This window comes from Nematolebias whitei, chromosome 16 (assembly GCF_014905685.2).
Source record: "Nematolebias whitei isolate Nwh7 chromosome 16, NemWhi1, whole genome shotgun sequence".
Taxonomy (NCBI): domain Eukaryota; kingdom Metazoa; phylum Chordata; class Actinopteri; order Cyprinodontiformes; family Rivulidae; genus Nematolebias; species Nematolebias whitei.
Window position 1 is genome coordinate 28,291,142 of NC_056513.1, and position 17,599 is coordinate 28,308,740.

At 39.7% G+C, this 17,599-nt stretch overlaps 1 protein-coding gene across 1 annotated transcript in view; it reads left to right on the forward strand.

Moving 5' to 3' along the window:
- Positions 1 to 17,599, forward strand: part of lrba (LPS responsive beige-like anchor protein) — a 312,704-nt gene that overhangs the window by 215,005 nt on the left and 80,100 nt on the right. Inside the window, exons 41-44 of the mRNA XM_037689844.1 lie at positions 1,158 to 1,347; positions 1,517 to 1,629; positions 10,551 to 10,691; positions 13,765 to 13,884. Coding sequence (XP_037545772.1) covers positions 1,158 to 1,347; positions 1,517 to 1,629; positions 10,551 to 10,691; positions 13,765 to 13,884 — 564 coding nt within the window. The remainder of the gene's footprint in view (positions 1 to 1,157; positions 1,348 to 1,516; positions 1,630 to 10,550; positions 10,692 to 13,764; positions 13,885 to 17,599) is intronic.

Consider the following 17,599-nt stretch of genomic DNA (forward strand, 5'->3'; position numbering starts at 1 on the left):
CAACATAACTGGTTTGTTCCACTTTGGAGTAAGCTGTTGGGGGAAGAATCAGTTTTGTTGTGTGCTTCCTTGACTGATGAAGCGTTCCGGATGGAAGGTGAAACGTTTCAGCAAAAACTGAAACTGTCCAGATGACCTGACTGAAAAATGTTGGATTGTATACCTCGATTATTGAGCATGGACTTTTTTTTTTTCTATTTAAATGTGTTATTTCATGGGAACATTTATTTATTTAATGGAATATTGATTAATACTTTTTAAATAACACTATTTATTTATTTATTTATTTAATTTTGAATGAATTGCCTTTCCATACTGCAGTCAATGATTGTTAGAAAGAATGGTTTGTGTCAGTGTTGATGTTGAAATTAATTTATTGTCTGCAACTTGTTTTTCTAATTTGATGTTTGTTACAGTATCTGTGCTTTCAAACCACAGTCAGTTTGATGACCGTCTTTAGTCCTGTTAAATTATTTAGATGATAGGTTTAATAACGTGCATTATTTGATTTAAAGTTGTTAAGAACTACAGAAACCTGTTTAAAATTTTAATTTGCAGTATTACCCAATAGATCTATAGGAATCCTGCAGTACATTTTTATTAGGAGAAAATGATTTTTAGTTTGTATCTTGAGAAGCTTAATGGCTTTAATCTCCTACCTGGACTTTGATTAATTCCACAACTGTCTTTTGGTTTAATTGGATTTTAGGGTCATTTGTTTTTCATGCCCTCGGGACATGTGTGTGCATCACAATTAATTCTGCTTTTTTGTCTTGATTTGCAAAATTATTAGGCTCAGTAACAAAGTCCATGCTCAATAATCCAGGTATACAATCCAACATTTTTCAGTCAGGTCATCTGGACAGTTTCTTTTTTTGTGCTGAAATGTTTCGCCTTCAATCCGGAAGGCTTCATCAGTCAAGAAAACACACAACACAAAACTGATTCTTCCCCAAACAGCTTACTCCAAAGTAGAACAAACCAGTTTTGATGGTTTCTTTGGTACGCCCCCTCCTCCACTGCCGGCCTTTCTAATGAAGCCTTCCGGATCGAAGGTGAAACGTTTCAGCACAAAAAAAAGAAAATGTCCAGATGACCTGACTGAAAAATGTTGGATTAGGCTCAGTAGTTTTTATAATTCAACGACTTTTTAACAGGACTCTTCAGTTTGTTGTTCTTCTTTGTGCCAACATTTGAACATTTTTTTTAAATTTTCATTTTTTCCTTGTAGACGTATTTCTCTGGCCACACCCAAACAGCTCTTCAAGGCTTCCAACATGACTCAGCGCTGGCAGCGTCGAGAGATATCCAACTTTGAGTATCTGATGTTTCTTAACACCATTTCTGGTGAGAACAACGGCCAACACTTGTTTTAATATTACAGGTTGTGAAAACCAACTACAGATGGAGAAAATGTTCACAGTGGTGACTGTCAGTGATTATCCTCATCCTTATCATTCAACTATTTGTCTCTTGTCTTTTCTCTATTTGTTTTTGCTTTCTGTCTTTGGTTCAGGTCGTACCTTCAACGATTTAAATCAGTACCCAGTCTTTCCCTGGGTCATCACCAACTATGACTCGGCAGAACTTGACCTCACTCTGCCCAGCAACTTCAGAGATCTGTCTAAGGTAAGAGCTGGAACATCCTTTTGTCTTTTTGATGGCCATAAAAGGAGTCTAGTTACACATACAGGAAGTACTTTTTCTATGTATTGAGTAACGGAAATAAATATAGTTATTGTGCAAGTCCTTTTATTTTTACTGCAGTTGCTTGTTTACTGCTCATTTTTAAATGAGTGAATTTTTCCTCATTTTTACACTTAATTCTTTTAACATTGCATCTAAAGTTACTTCAAAAGTGCTTTTTTTAAAATTATTTTTTAAAGATATTCTGGTCTGTTTACTTGACATTACTTCCAAACTGTTATAATCCATTTAATCTATAAAGGTCAAAGTTCATGCACAATATTCCAGGTTAAAAAAATCCAACCAAGTCAGGTCCTCTGGATGGTTTCTTTGTGTTGAAAAGTTTTTTCTTTCATCCAAAATACTTTTTTACCTGGAATATTGAGCATGAACTTGATGTTTTGAACCACTTTGGCCATGGCTGCCTCAGAGGAGTCGACGGGAGAGGGCGGACTCCAGAAACCATCTTATCACCATCAAACTGGTTGGCCCACTATGTGTGTGCTGCTAATGAGACTGTTTGTTGTGGCTCCTCGGACTGAAGAAGTCTTTTGGAAGAAAGACAAAATGTTTCAACGCAAATTAACCATCCAGAGGACCTGATTTAACTTTGTTGGATTAATCTATAAAGATTTATTCAGCTGCATAGTGTACCTGCCCAAAGTTTGAATAAGTGTATCTCATGTTGAGCTATTTTAACCTAAATTTGACTTTTATGGTTTGCATTTGCATGAACATTCATGTTACAAGCAGATGTTCCTCTGCTGCTATGATACAACAGACATCTGCATCGTTAGATCTTTGCTGGTGGACGAGCTTCAGGTGATCTGCTGTAAAAACAGAATTAAGCTCCTCATAATGCAAGTCTGAAACTCCCAGTTTACATTTTAACCATGATTTTCTGTCTGAATCAGATTTCATAATTGAATTCTTTCAAGTTTGACCTTCCACAAAACACCAGGAAGTGAAGTCGTACACCCTGGTAGCTCCAGGCATCAAGTGATTGGGTTTAAAACAATGAACCTTAAATGTTTCCTGGCACATACAGTAAGTACTTACACTTGTGCTGCTAAAAGTGTTTAAAACAATGCCCCCTCCACTTTCCCCTTGCCTCCAAAAATGTAAGTAGACCTGTAATTATTTACTAGAAACAACTCTCTTACCTCTATACAAAAACAGAAACAAAAAGGTAGAAATATTCTTCCTAACTGGATAGTTTTCTCCAGTTAGATGATGGGAGGATGAGGATTAGATTTTAATTGAGAAGAGGGATGGAGTGAGGACAGAGTGAGATGCAGGAGGATGACTCACTGTGGTGACCTCTGAAGAGAGGAGGAGAAGAAGGAGAACAAGGATGATGATGACAATGACGAGGAAGAAGAAGACGAGGATGATGAGGAAGAAGACGACGATGAGGAAGAGGAAGAAGACGACGAAGAAGAGGATGAAGAATAGGAAGAGGATGATGAAGAGGAAGAAGATTTTTAGATTTTTAACAAAACTTTATTTACACAATAAGTTAACACAACAGTGTTAAAAACGTTGATCAGGACAAGCTTAAAATAAAATATTTACATGAGGAGCTTGTTGTATTGTAGTTCTCCCTGACCAGAAATGGTGCATAAAACCTTCTTAAATCCCCACAGTTTCACAAAGTTCTCCAAGTGTCCAGTGTCTCTGTGGAAGCAAAACTCCAGTCTGGCCTGGACGTTGCACTTCCACAGAGCCACGGCATCAAGTTGAGGTCCAGCCTGCAGTCTGTCCCTGCGAGACAAGTAAACAGTCATTTTTGCTTCGACCACTAAAATGTTTAAAGTCTGAGATTTAAACTATAATGTACTCCATTATAAAAACAGATCTGGTGAAAACTGTGTCAAAAAGGCTAAAGATCCTCGTCATTAGATTAAACAGCGCCGCCAGCCGTACACAATCTGTAAAAACATGAAAAACACTCTCAGACAAACTGCGAAAAGGACACTCATTTAAAACATCAGGATTGATGACGGACAAAAAAAGAGTTTGTTGCAATGGCGCCGTGAAGGATCCTCCATTGAAGATCGCCAGTCTGTGTTTTTTGTCGGAGGTTTGTAGAGTCCTCCACTGGGGCTTCTCACCTCCGAGCTTGTTGTCCCACACGCTGACAGCTCTGTTGTGTGCAGAGTTCTCTTGTTCAGGATCTTAACATAAGTCTTATAAAGTACTTTTGGACCCATTCTGCACAAGACTATCTTTGGGTCTATGTTGCGTAGCAGAGGACCACTGACTTTTGCAATGTTAGGAGCCAGGTTAATGTCCGGGAAAGGGTCCTTTAGGTCAGGCGGGAGAGTCCCTGGGGACCACAGCTGTAGGAGACACTTCTCTCCAGCTGTCGTCCTCTCCTTGTCCACGTCCAGGAAGTGCTGCACCACTCAAGCAACAAAACCACCTCCCGGATGCTGGAGAAGTCTGGTCCGGCCGTCTCCACCATCCGCCTCAGCGTCACCGTCCCAGATTCACACAGTACCTTTGACAGACCCGGCACCGTGCTATTGCTGACGTCCATTCTCGCTTCACAGACTAGTGGTTCCTCTAAGAGCCACTGCAGAAGACGATGAAGAAGAAGACTGCTCGAACCAACATGCCTGAATAAATCAGCCATAGAAACAAAAAGCATGTATTAATGGACAGAGGATAAGTTGGGGAGTGTTTGCAGTTTTTCATATTATAGTGCAAAGCAAATCTTTTTCCTTAGTTATAACTACAGTAATTAAAAAAAGGTTAAAACACACAAGTTACCAAGTCCAACTGCAATATATTCAAAACTCTGCAGCCCACCTTCTCACCCACACCTGCTCCCATGAACATATCGCTCCTGTCCTGCAGAACCTCCATTGGCTCTCCGTCACACAGCGCATCCATTTCAAGATCCTTTTCATCACATTAAAAGCCCTCCATGATCTGGCCCCTCCATAATCTGGCCCCTCCATGATCTGGCCCCTCCATGATCTGGCCTCTCCATGATCTGGCCTCTCCATGATCTGGCCCCTCCATGATCTGGCCCCTCCATGATCTGGCCTCTCCATACTTGACCCACCTACTCCATCACTTCACTCCTTCTCGTTCCCTCCGCTCCTCCGATGCCAGCCTTCTGTCTCTCCCCTGTAGGACCAAGCTCTGAACCAGGGGAGACAGAGTGTTCTCCATCGCTGCCTCCACCCTCTGGAACTCACTGCCCCAACAGCTTCGTGTCTGCTCTGATCTCTCTACTTTTAAGAAAGAACTCAAAACTCACCTGTTTAAATTTGCTTTTAATGCTTAAAATTGCCCTTTTTCAATGTTTTATAGTGTTTATGCGTTATGCATTGTTTTTTATTTTTATTTTTCACTCATAAAGTGTCTTTAAGTATTTACAAACGCACTATACAAATAAAATGTATTTTTTATTATTATTTGTAATTTGCTTTAGCAAAAACAATAATTCCTGACAGAAAGAAAACAATTTTATTTCAGCTGCAGTTTTGCTCATAATAAGATGAACTGGGAACAGGGAATGTAAAAAAAAAAAATAATAAAACCCTTTAAAGTATTTTCTGAAGAGTACTGTAAAATGCACAGTTAGCATATCAAGCACAAGTAAAACATCTTCTCCAGCTTTGATTTGTTTTCCCCTCATGGTCTTGTCATGCACACGTAGCAGTGAACACCTCGTCCTCCTGTGTCTGGTTCTCCTTTGATGAGCTTCACTGTGTTTTGTATCTTCTACCCACCACAAAGAGCTGCATGATGTCTCTGTTTATCTGCCTTGATGTTGCCTAGTAGGCAGAAATGTTGCCCACCAACAGTCTCGTGAACATGCAGCCGTCCTCTGGCTTCTTAGCTCCCTTCAGCTTCCTGCTCTTCTCCTTGGCTCTGCCATCGAGTCTGGACGGCTCAGCCTCTGAACTCAGTTGCGTCTCAGCCCCGGGGACTTTGTGACTGAATGGGGGTTTGGGTCAAAGGAGGAGAAATGCAGAAACAATCAAAATGCACCAAAAAATAAATAAATAAAACCGAGGAGGAGAGAGTGTGAGAGACGAACATCATCATTTGCCGCCCTGTCACTTCTTTTATTTTCTTTTTTAAGAGCAGGAGAGCTGAGCCAATCTTTATTACGTCTGTTTTATTCACAGTGTTGACACGTGTGTGGTGTCAGTGTATGATTACTGGACCGTGGCAGACTGCAGTGTCTGTGGAAAAGAGGCAAACTACGCTCTGCAGCTTCCCAAGTCATACCCCCACCACTGTGCTGCTCTGCACCAACATGTCTACACCACGTGGAAAACGTTGCGTCCTTTAGATTCTTTTTGCGTACCACCCACCACCTTGCTTGGTTTTCTTTCCATGGCGCTTTGTTTCTTCTTTGTTTCTTCTTACTGTTGCAGTTCTCTGTCTCTTGCCGCCATCTTTACCCTCCGTCTTTCACCCCCCACCCTCATACAGCTTGTCATGTCGGTGGTTGTCTCTCGTAGAAACAGGTCATGTGTGAAGCCTCCAGTGACATTGAAAAGCCGAACTGCCATGAATGTGTGCGCATTCTGCACACTGTCATCATTGCCAGCTCAGCGGAGGCCACACAGAATTTATATCCTTGCTACCAGAGCTGTTTTGACCCCAGGGACTGTCTTATCATAAACTTTACCCTCAACGTGACATCAAACGCCAACCACAGAGATAACATTGTAGTCACGATAAGCACTCCTACTGCCTGCATGTTACTCTTGTTTTTTAATCCCGCTCCCTCTTTGTATACAATGATTGTGCTAACTTCCGTACATCTGCTCATAAAAAAACATTTGATTGCACGAAGGCTACAGAGCCGTTTAATTTCAGAGCTGAGGAACTCTACAAGAAACGGCACAATCTCATCTTAAGAGGATTATCCTTGTTGCGTAGCTTTTAACAAAGCCCAACAAACAATTAAATGATTTGTATCTTCTATGTAGTTCACATTTACACACAAACAGTTCAAGTGGAGATTTATTGAGTGTTTTCTGTACCTTTTGTGCTATAATCTGCTTCTCACAGCCAGATCGTCTAATAGTGTATTGATCTGGCTGTACGTGCCCCATGTGTTGTCCCCCAGGTCCTCCGCACCGTTTTCATTCTTTAAATAGGACATTAGACATCAACAATCTGTTCCAAAGGCTCGTGTGATTTATGACCTAAAATCCAAAGGATGCACAAATGATGGGCGAGTTTTTTTTTAAGATATTTCTGATTGGAACTTGGACACATATAAATAAAGGCCATGCAAATGGATGTAGAGGCAGCAGTGGATACAATCTCAGGTTTATTGTGTGAATGTTTGTAAAGCGTTCACATTTGTGATCCATTTTTATTCTGTACGTTTTTCAGCATTTTCTCATTCCATGATTTTTCAAAACATTCGGCTCGTTCAAGAGAAAGGTGCCATGACTTTTGGTATTAGTGCAACTTTAGCTTTTTGAAATGTTTAGCCTTTTCTGCCATTTTTTCCCTCATAGAAAATGAACTGAGCTCATTTTACCTCCTTCAAATCTTTAGATCTGTTTAAAACCTTTTACTGCTCCTTTCACATTTAGTTCTGGTTCAGCTTCATTCTACTTCCTTGTGCAAATTTTAACTTTTTTCAGCTACTTTCAGCAGTTTTTTCCAACTGTTCTGTGCTCCTTTCAGATTCTTTTTGCTAACTAGAACATTTTTTGATTCTTCTAATTTATTTCTGCTAATTTCAGCTAGTTATGCTCCTTTCAGCTTATTTATGCAAGTAATTTTTGTTCTACTTTTTCAGCTAGTACTTAGCATATTTTTTAATTGCAATTTAAGCTTTTTTTTTTTTTTTTTGGGCCAATTCCAAATTTTTTTCCATTCATCTAAACTTTTTTCTGCTTAAGTCAGCAAAAATTGTGCTCTCTCGACTTCCTTCTGGTAATTTAAGCATCTTTCTGCCTTTTTAGCTACCGGTACTTTTCAGCTGGTTTAAATTTTTATTTTTATTTTTATTTTTTTTGCTAATTTCTATTTTTCATATAATTTCCCCTTTTTTGTGCTAATTTCTGCTTCTTTCAGCCTGACTGGGCAAGCATGTTTCTTCTGCTAATTTCAGTTTGTTCTACATTTCAGCTACCTTTTTAGCATTTTTAGCTAATTTCAGCTGTTTTCCGATAAATTCAAGTTTGTTGTTGTAATTTCTGCTACTTTCAGCCTAATTAAATCTTTGTTAATTTCAGTTTGTTATGCTCCTTTCAGTTTATTTCTTCTAGTTTCAATTTTTTTTTTGTTGCTATTTCAGCTACTTTTTAGCTGTTTTTGTGCTAAATTTAGCCTTTTCATCTAATTTCACATTTTTGAGCTCTTTTCAACTCCTTCCACTTCCTTCTGGTAGTTTAAGCTTTTTTTATGCCTTTTCAGTTACTTTTCAGCCTTTTTTTTTTTTCTAATTTCAGCTAATTTCCCAATTTTTGTTCTCATTTCTGCTTTTTTAAATCCATCCATCCATTTTCTTCCGCTTATCCGGGGTCTGGTCGCGGGGGTAGCAGCCTAAGTAGGGAGGCCCAGACTTCCCTCTCCCCAGCCACTTGGGCCAGCTCTTCCGGGGGAATCCCGAGGCGTTCCCAGGCCAGCCGAGAAACATAGTCCCTCCAGCGTGTCCTGGGTCTTCCTCTGGGCCTCCTTCCGGTGGGACGTGTCCGGAACACCTCACCAGGGAGGCGTCCAGAAGGCATCCTAAACAGATGCCCAAGCCACCTCAACTGGCTCCTCTCGACGTGGAGAAGCAGCGGCTCTACTCCGAGTCCCTCCCGGATGATCAAGCTTCTCACCCTGTCTCTAAGGGAGAGCCCAGACACCCTGCGGAGAAAACTCATTTTGGCCACTTGTATCCGAGATCTCATTCTTTCGGTCACAACCCTTTTTTAAATCTAATTCAGGAAATATGTTATTTCTGCTTACTTCTGCTAATTTAGACTTATTCTTCCATTTCAGCACGTTTTGGCCAATCTCAGCTGTTTTTTTTTTTTTAGCAAGTTCTATAACAATAAGCATTCACACTGCATTTTCACAGGAAATGCAATTTCTCTAGTGTTTTTTTTTTTTTTTTTTGTACACTGATGGATTATAACGCACACTTAAGTGAAAGTAAACTTGTAATTTTCAAAAAATGTCTTTATTATTCTTAACAGATGTTTTTGTCTTGGCTAAAGATGTTTGGCAGTTTAAAATTTACAATAGCAGTACATTTTTAAACATTTTTCTAATTACTGTACATATGGTTTTCTTGCATGGTTTAGTGCAACTATTTTCTGTTAATTTTCTCTGGGAGCAGCTTTCTCCATCTCCCTTGTCAAGGAACTGATTAAAACTCACCCAGTATTAATTTTCTGATGTTTGCTAAGCACTAGTAGACTTTCATTCCGTGGCTTTCTCTTTGGTCTAATTAAAACTACAATATTGGGTCATTTGTCTGCACGCTCATCAAAGCCCCATTCGGTGCCACAACATATTAGGCCAATCTGTAGTGAGGCGGCAGCGGGCGTTTCATCAGCGCACCGCTGTGATGTACGGTGCCGTCAGAGCCGCTGCGTTGTAGCTACTGTAAGCCAAGATCGCAAGCCCAGCAGTAATTTACAGCAGTAAACAATGTCGGGATCGAGCAAACCAACAACCCCCCTCATGCACTCGCACACATTTCTCCTTCTTTCTGTCACTGTGGCACTTCCAGTCTTTTTTTTATTTTATATGCCTCCTCTCCCTTTTCTTTTTTTAATGAGCCGACTGTTATTAGGGCAATAAATCAGACCAATGGGTGTGATGTATAATTCACCATGTGTACTCAACCACCCCAGTGGCCCTGAGGAAGCCCATAGTGTATCACTGTCAACAAAGCTGCAAAATGTGGCGGCATGATACGTGTTCACACACACTTAGAAGTACCATTTAGAAAATAACAACAAATATGCACACATACAATATAAAACACTACTGCACCATTTAAGATATTTTGCCAATACTTCAATTATACATACAGAAACCTATGCGTTATTACACACACACACATCAGTAGCAGTAGCACTGATCAATATATAAGACCTGCCCTGGACGAGCCTCACTGTGATATGAAAGATATCCGATTGATCCACACCCTGCAAGGCCCTCATCCTCAAAAACCCATCATTCCATTACCATTGATCTGTTTTGTGTGTGCACGTGTGTGTGTGTTAAGAAGAGATGTTGTGTGGCTGGGGTGTTCAGGGTATGAGGCCCATTCAGCAGACGTCTAATAAAAATTGAGCCAGCTTGAAAGTCATTTCTATAAATGAGTGTTTAAATAATAGCCAAGCTCAGGGTTATTGGTTTCTTTGAAGATCAATGGAAAATTAATGCAGCTTAAACATTTTTTTTCTGACGCTATAAATAGTTAGACCAGTGTATTAGTTCCAGAATAATAAAAGCAGAAGTTAAAGTCGCCCTCGGCTTTGCTGTTGCTATTCCTCGCAGACACTCTTTCATTGGAGGACATTAGTTTTCTCTGACAGACTACAGCTGCAGGGGCTCCGTTTCACAGCCTCTAAAAAGCACTCTGAGGGGAAGGATTGATCTCCTTCTAAAGGGAAACATCATCTAATATTCATTTGGAATTGCACAATGCTTGCCAGCTTCATTTCCAGTGCAACTGAAGTGCAGCGAGGAGTGGTCCCCATATTTATTCACAATAAAAATTTAGCCCATGTGCTCCCTTTGCTTTCTCTCTCAGGTTTTAGTTCGACTTCCATGCAACACAGTTAACAGATAAAGATGTTTTGTTTTGTTATTGTTCACTCATTTGGAAAAATGTGTTTCCTGTATTTTTATTTTTATTTTTTTTGCAGCCCATTGGTGCGCTGAACCCCAAGAGGGCAGCATTCTTCTCAGACCGATATGAGTCCTGGGAGGACGAGCAGGTGCCCAAGTTCCACTATGGCACCCACTACTCCACCTCCAGTTTCACCTTGATGTGGCTGCTTCGCATTGTAAGTTGCAACATTTGTATAAAACACTTTGAATTAATCATAGCGCTGTGTGTCTTAATTTCTAATAGCAAATAATCCTCCCCAAACTCAATTTGTATATGTATAATCATAAATATGGTGCAAACAATGGAATTTTAATTTTATGTTCAAAATATCCGATGAAAAACCCTATGTTTAGTTTTCTGAGTTATTTTTTTTATCAATTATTGATCTGTCATTGTCGATAGATGTAGGTATAGATGGCTATAGAGAAAGAATGAATGGATGTTGGGTTTTTTTACGTATTGAATGAGGTCAAATGGTTTCTTCTAAATTAGGCCTGTCACGATAACAAATTTTGCTGGGCGATTGTCTCAGAAATTATTGCGATAAGCAATAATATTGATTGAAATTTTACAATAATTAGTAATTATTGTCAAATTAAAGAAGAACTTTTGGTTAGTTGTTTTGAGTGTAGTACCTTTTTTGACTACTGGAAGGCAATATGAGTGTTTGAACCAAAGGATGGATAGTGAGGAAGCGAGCAGCGTGTCTCTTTAAGAAAAATGGGAGGGAGGCCTCTTGACGTGACATGGGCTGTCTCTCCTTCCTTTATTTGGTTCTCAAAATGACGGACACTCTGTGTGGTTTGAGCTCTTTAGCATAGCATTTTTCACACAAAGATTTTAATTAAAAAAACAGTAAACAAGTTCACAGCTTCTTTTTGTAGAGAAAAACAACTTTTTAGGCAAAGGCACGGGTTTCAACTGTGAATTTTGGCGCTTTGACAAGACGGAGGTTTTTTCCCCCGACGTTGGCCTGTTAGCTTAGCTCGTAGCTTAGCTTTTCAGCTTAGCTGCTTTTAACCATAGACATTATTTATGTCTGTGCTTTAATGATCCAAAACGCGATTTTGGACAGTTAAAACAGATTTTAAAGAGAAAAGAGAAAGGGGGAGGGGTCAGTGAAGAACACCGGAGTTGTGCCTTGTTATTCAGTGTCTTCTGTAGAAAGAGAGACGCATGAAGAAACGATAAAGCCGATAAATAAAAATGAGGTTGCTCATTTTCATTTATCATGTGATTAATTGGTTTATTGTTTATCACGACAGGCCTATTCTAAATCAAGTGTTCACTCATAATGCAGTTAAATGCCTAACCCTCACCTCAAGTACACTTGGTCTTTCTTTAATGCATATTTGGTTTTGAGATGTTCTTTAATTTCGTTAAGAACTTACACAGAGTACATTCTGCAATAAAATGCTCTCCTTTAGTACTTTTGATAAATGGACACCATCTAAATCTCTATACTGCACTCATGGGAGAGGGAGGTTACTAAGTTTCTCCAGCATGCAGGTTTTTTTGTTGTTGTTGTCCCAGTAGCTCACTGTCTCAACTACTCCCAGTAGAATTACCTCATTGATCCCAGCACATCATTAGCCAGCTTATTCTAAAGCCTCTTTACCAGTAACACTCATAATGCTCACTCAAAAATCAGAGGTTTCAATAGAAATTACATTAGCAATTGAGTTTTGTTTTTAGATATGCATTTTCTCACAAATTATAGGCATAAGCTTGCTTTAATATTTTTATTGCATAATGATAGGGTGTTGTTAATGCCAAGAGGTTTGTGTGTTTTCAGGCTAAACTCACTCAGCTATCTGCTGTGTTAGTGTAAAGCTGTATAGCAGCATATTCTGCCATGTCAATGGAAGCGATTGCATCAGAGAGACAGATATTGATCTGTCCTAACGGGGTTATACCTGATTAGAAAAACATAAAGAGCCCAAATGTTATTGACTTCAGTGGTCCGCTGGGATTATTATTTCACTTGTTCATTGTTTGACTCCAGTTTAGCTGCCATGTGAAAAGACAATTATTCTCTGTTTAACCTGGTATTACTATCTGTTTATACTGGACACATTGTTTCTCATATATATATATATATATATATATATATATATATATATATATATATATATATACACACACACATATATACAGTAGTCCCTCGTTTATCGCGGTGGATCCGCACCCTGAAGCCCCGTGATAAGTGAAAAACCGTGAAGTACGGATACAGTAGTCCAAGTTTGAATTTAAGTTCAAGTACAGTAAACTTTATATCAAGGCTTTAGAAACCCTTCCCGCACTCTTGTAATCTTCTAAACTCTTAAACCTATGTCATTTTAACAACATATGTTACTAAATTTTACATACTAGCTCTGCAGAACAGCAACGGCTGTGGTTCCGGTCCAACTATGTTTCATTCCCACTCTTTAATTTCTGCAGAACTATCCTGCACCAATGAAGCTCACAATCAGTCATCTAAACTCTTAAACCTACAAATTTTAAGAACATACAGTACTTTATATGTACAGAAACGGCTAAATTTTACTTATAAGTGCTCTGCAAAACAGGAGCGGCTCGGTTCCATCCGACCCGACCCAATAGATTAAAAAAAGTCCCGTTACAGCATGACTGAAGTCCATCGCTGCCGCTCCAGGAGCAAGGCTGCCCAGGATTTAATCCACCACCTCTGGCCTGGTCCAGACCAGCACTGCACAGCCAGAACCAGGCTGAAGCCTGCAGCCGTCTGTTCCCTGCAGCTCCCAGGATCCGGGTGACACTGAGTCCAGATCAGCTGCAGCCCAGCTACTCAGCAGTGAAGATGCAACTTGAAGGATGAGTTCAGCTTCAGAATTATTTGTGACTTTCCTGCCAGTCCTGTGAGATTATCCTTCCAGAACTTCTGACTTTGGTTGCAAAACTTTCCCTCTTCTTGCAACAAGCAGTGGTTGGAAGCAGTGTTGACTTCTAGAAAGTGAACTGATGACTTCTGGGTAATGTAGTTCTTCAGACAGGCAAAACGGTAAAGGCTTAATGAAAAAACTACAAAATGGCAGCATATTTCTTAAATTAATTTTTATCTTTGTTTTTGGAAAATTTTACGTACAGTACTGTACTTAAAACAAACCGCGATAGAGCGAGTCCGCGAAAAACGAACCGTGAAGTAGCGACGGACTACTGTACACACACACATATATAAATAATATATATATTATTGTTTAACATTTTATTTTATTTTAATATTTCAGGAACCTTTTACAACTTTATTCCTCAACTTCCAAGGAGGGAAGTTTGACCATGCTGACCGCACCTTCTCCTCACTGTCCAGAGCCTGGAGGAACTGCCAGAGAGACACATCTGATGTTAAGGTGCAGTCCACAACTAACCATGAACTCCCATATAGATATGTCAATTTCAATTTAATTCAGTTTATTTATACAGCACTAAGTCAAAACAGAAGTCATCTCAGGGCACTGAACAGAAACATTCATATATAAAAATAATAATTTAACACTATTTATCTGAGGAGCAGACTGCTTTGAGTTTAACTCCATCACAGAACTCTCATCTTGAGCAAGCATGAAGGTGACAGTGGAAAGGAAAAACTCCCTCATGAGAAAGAAACCTTTAGCAGAACCAGGCTCAGGACAAGTGGCCATCTGCTTCAACCGGCTGGGTTTGAGAGGAACAGATACACAATGGCAGGTCAAGAATCACATGTTAAGATAGAAATAATATCGAATGAAAACTATTCAATTTTAACAATTCATTTTAAGAAATGAGGTCAATTTGTCCTCTAGTAGTCTAAGCTTAAGAAAGCATAACAAGCCAACCCTAACTATAGGATTTATCAAAAAGGAAAGTGTTAAGTCCAGTCTTCAAACTGGACAATGTGTCAGCCTTACAGACAGAAATTGGAAGTTGGTTCCACAAGAGAGGAGCCTGATAACTGAAAGATCTTCCTCCCATTCTGCTTTTGGAAACTCTAGGAACTGTGAGTAAGCCTGCAGTCTGAGAGCGAAGTGCTCTGTTAGGAAAATAAGAAACAATAAGATCTCAAAAATAGGATGGAGCTAGGTTGTTGAGGGCTTTGTAGGTTAGAAGTAAGATTTTGAATTAAATTCTGAATTTGACAGGGAGCCAATAGAGAGAAGCTAAAACTGGAGAGATTTGATATTCTACTATTTACATAGCACATTTAAAAACAACACTGTTGACCAAAGTGCTTCACAAACAAGAAGTCAGCAATAAAATAAATGAAAGGTCCAACATTAAAACACATGTGTAATAAAATAGGCTAAGAACAAACTAAAACAATAAAATAAGAACCTCGGATGGAACTCAAACCAAACGAGTTAAAAGCCAGAGCAAAATAGTGAGTTTTTAGGCCCGATTGTATGGACTCTGCAGAATATCAGTGGGCAGATTGTTCCAGAGTCTGGGGGCTGCCACAGCAAAAGCCCAATCCCCTCTGCATTTTAATTTAAATACACAATATTTAATTTCAAATTAAATAGAAATAAATAACAAATAAAAACATATAAAGTGCTTAGAAATACAGCATAATAAATCCCCGTTCAGCATCTTAACAAAGCGCAAAAAAAGTTTTCCAAAGAGGAATGTTCAGTCACTACAAATAATTGTCCCTATTCTATGAAGGCTCCCTGGTCTTCTGATCAAAGCTTCAGACTAATCCTCATCTGTCTCAACCGTCTGTCTCAGATTCAGCCAACTATAACATGGACTTGAATTCTTTCCCTTTGGGCCCCCGAACGTTGCTGATCTTTTGGATCTACCCTGCCGCAGCTCAGGTCATTCTCATACTGAGGGCCTTCAAACTCCCCCGGTGCACACTTTTAACTGCTCTCTTAAAACATTTACAACTACAGTTAGACATTCGCTGTCAGAGCTGGCTTTTGCTTGCTCTCCTGGCACCGGGTCACTGGACGGGGGAACAGCAGTGGTGTCGAGGGCTTTGACGCTTGATTGCATTTACCACCCCCCCACACCCCAACCCCTCATCCACGTTCCTCAGATAAAACATATGGATTGCGTTACTGTGGAGCTGGCCAATGCTTGATTGCGAAAGCCCAACAACAGCCCTCGTTTGCTCTCTCAGTCTAGACCTGTCAATGTGGATCAAACTGTGGGAGCTCAGCTTCAGATCAAAACAAAGAGCAAATCTGGACCACATCAGTTTGTTTCCTCGTTCAGCTGGAAGTTTTTTGAATCTTTGAAATGAAAGTCTGTCGACTTTATCCACTTGGATACACTCATTCTTGTTCTAAGCAATAAAAGAATTTGAGATGAGATGTATCAATTATGTATGCTAAGTACACCATTTAGCTTCAACGTAGGGACCATTGATAACAAACCTCTGTCCCTGCCAGCGGCCTAAAAGCCCCAGTGTTTTCTTATGCCAGTGGTAAAAAAAAAAGAGGCGATAATGGGTTACAACACCCAGATTCAATGTGTCTCTAGCCTGGGTGACGCTAGGATGACCCCTCATCCCCAATCCTCTGACCTCTAGACTCAGCCCAAAGGCATCAGAGGGGGAAGCAGAAGAGAAGAGGAGTTAGAGGTAGCAACAGTGGAAGTGTAGCCGGAGAGCCCAGGGGCCAGAGCCCCGTCCAGTGACCCATGACAGGACAGGATTGGGGATCAGAGGGGCTGGCCTCTGACCAGGCTAGAGCAAAGGGGCAACCACACATAATGGGCCTTACTAGACAGGCTTGAATGCTGGAGAGTGAAGCCATGAGGGTTTGTTGAAAAGTGCATGCACGAGCAATACATGCCTAAAGCGAGCTCCTGCTCAAATTTACAGCAAGCTGCAGTGAGTGAACCCGGGTGAGCTGGAGGCCTCATTAAGAGGTTGACCTTTAGTTTTAGATCAAGTTTTGTCAACGGATTTTAGCGGTGAAGAAGTGCTGTGTGGCTGTAAACCTAAATATGTGTTTGCTCATTTCAGTAACTATTTTCACACCTAAAATTAGATGAACTAAATGAGGTCCTATAAATATGTATTTTTAGAAAGCAAGTTGTTGTCTGTCTCGCTTTCTTAAATCTAGGTGCTTGTGTGTTGGGTTGTGAGATGCGTGGTGGTGGTCCTGGTAACAGACATCAAACATGTTTGTTAATGGAATGAAGAAAAAACACTTGTATTTAAAAAAGTTCAACATATTTACCAAAGAAAACTGTCACTCGACTGTTACTGTTTTTTCTTCCTGATTCTCAGTTTGCTTTATTCTCTCTTTTGTTTTGTAAAGTGAATGTGAAGACATAAGGAGAGCAGTTAGGTTTAATGTCAGCAATGTTCGTTTTGGGCTTCCCTTTCTTTTTATCGCTGGCATGCCAATTAGAAATGAAGCATCCCAATGCTGATTGTCTTTAATTTTGAGTCATAACAGCAATAACAACACCACCGCTCAGAGTTGGCAGGCACCCTGATTTATTCATGCTTTAAACCTCTCTGACTCAATCATCATGTTTATACCCGCTGTGGCAAGTTCTGCTTTAAGACTGACAAAAGGCTAAACATAAGATTACATCTCCTTTCAGAGGTGCCTTTTTACTCACTATTCTTTAGTATACAAATATATTGGGTTGTTTGTGACAGATACATAAAATGAACTAAGTTAGACAACATAACTTTTCTTTCTGCCTGTTGTTGAGGAAAAAGAAAAAAAAAACACCTTTTATTACTGCTTCTTTATTTCAAGCAAATATTCATCAAATATCTTAACAGTGGTATAATATCTGCACTTTTCTTTAAAATTTGTACAAACTGGATTCCAAAAAAGTTGGGACACTAAACAAATTGTGAATAAAAACTGAATGCAATGATGTGGAGGTGCCAACATCTAATATTTTATTCAGAATTGAACACAAATCGCATCAACAAATTCCCAAAAAGTTGTGTCAAGTTCATTTTTACCACTGTGTGGCATCCCCCCTTCTTCTTACAACACTCAACAGACGTCTGGGGACAGAGGAGACCAGTTTCTCAAGTTTAGAAATAGGAATGCTCTCCCATTCATGTCTAATACAGGCCTCTAACTGTTCAATCGTCTTGGGCCTTCTTTG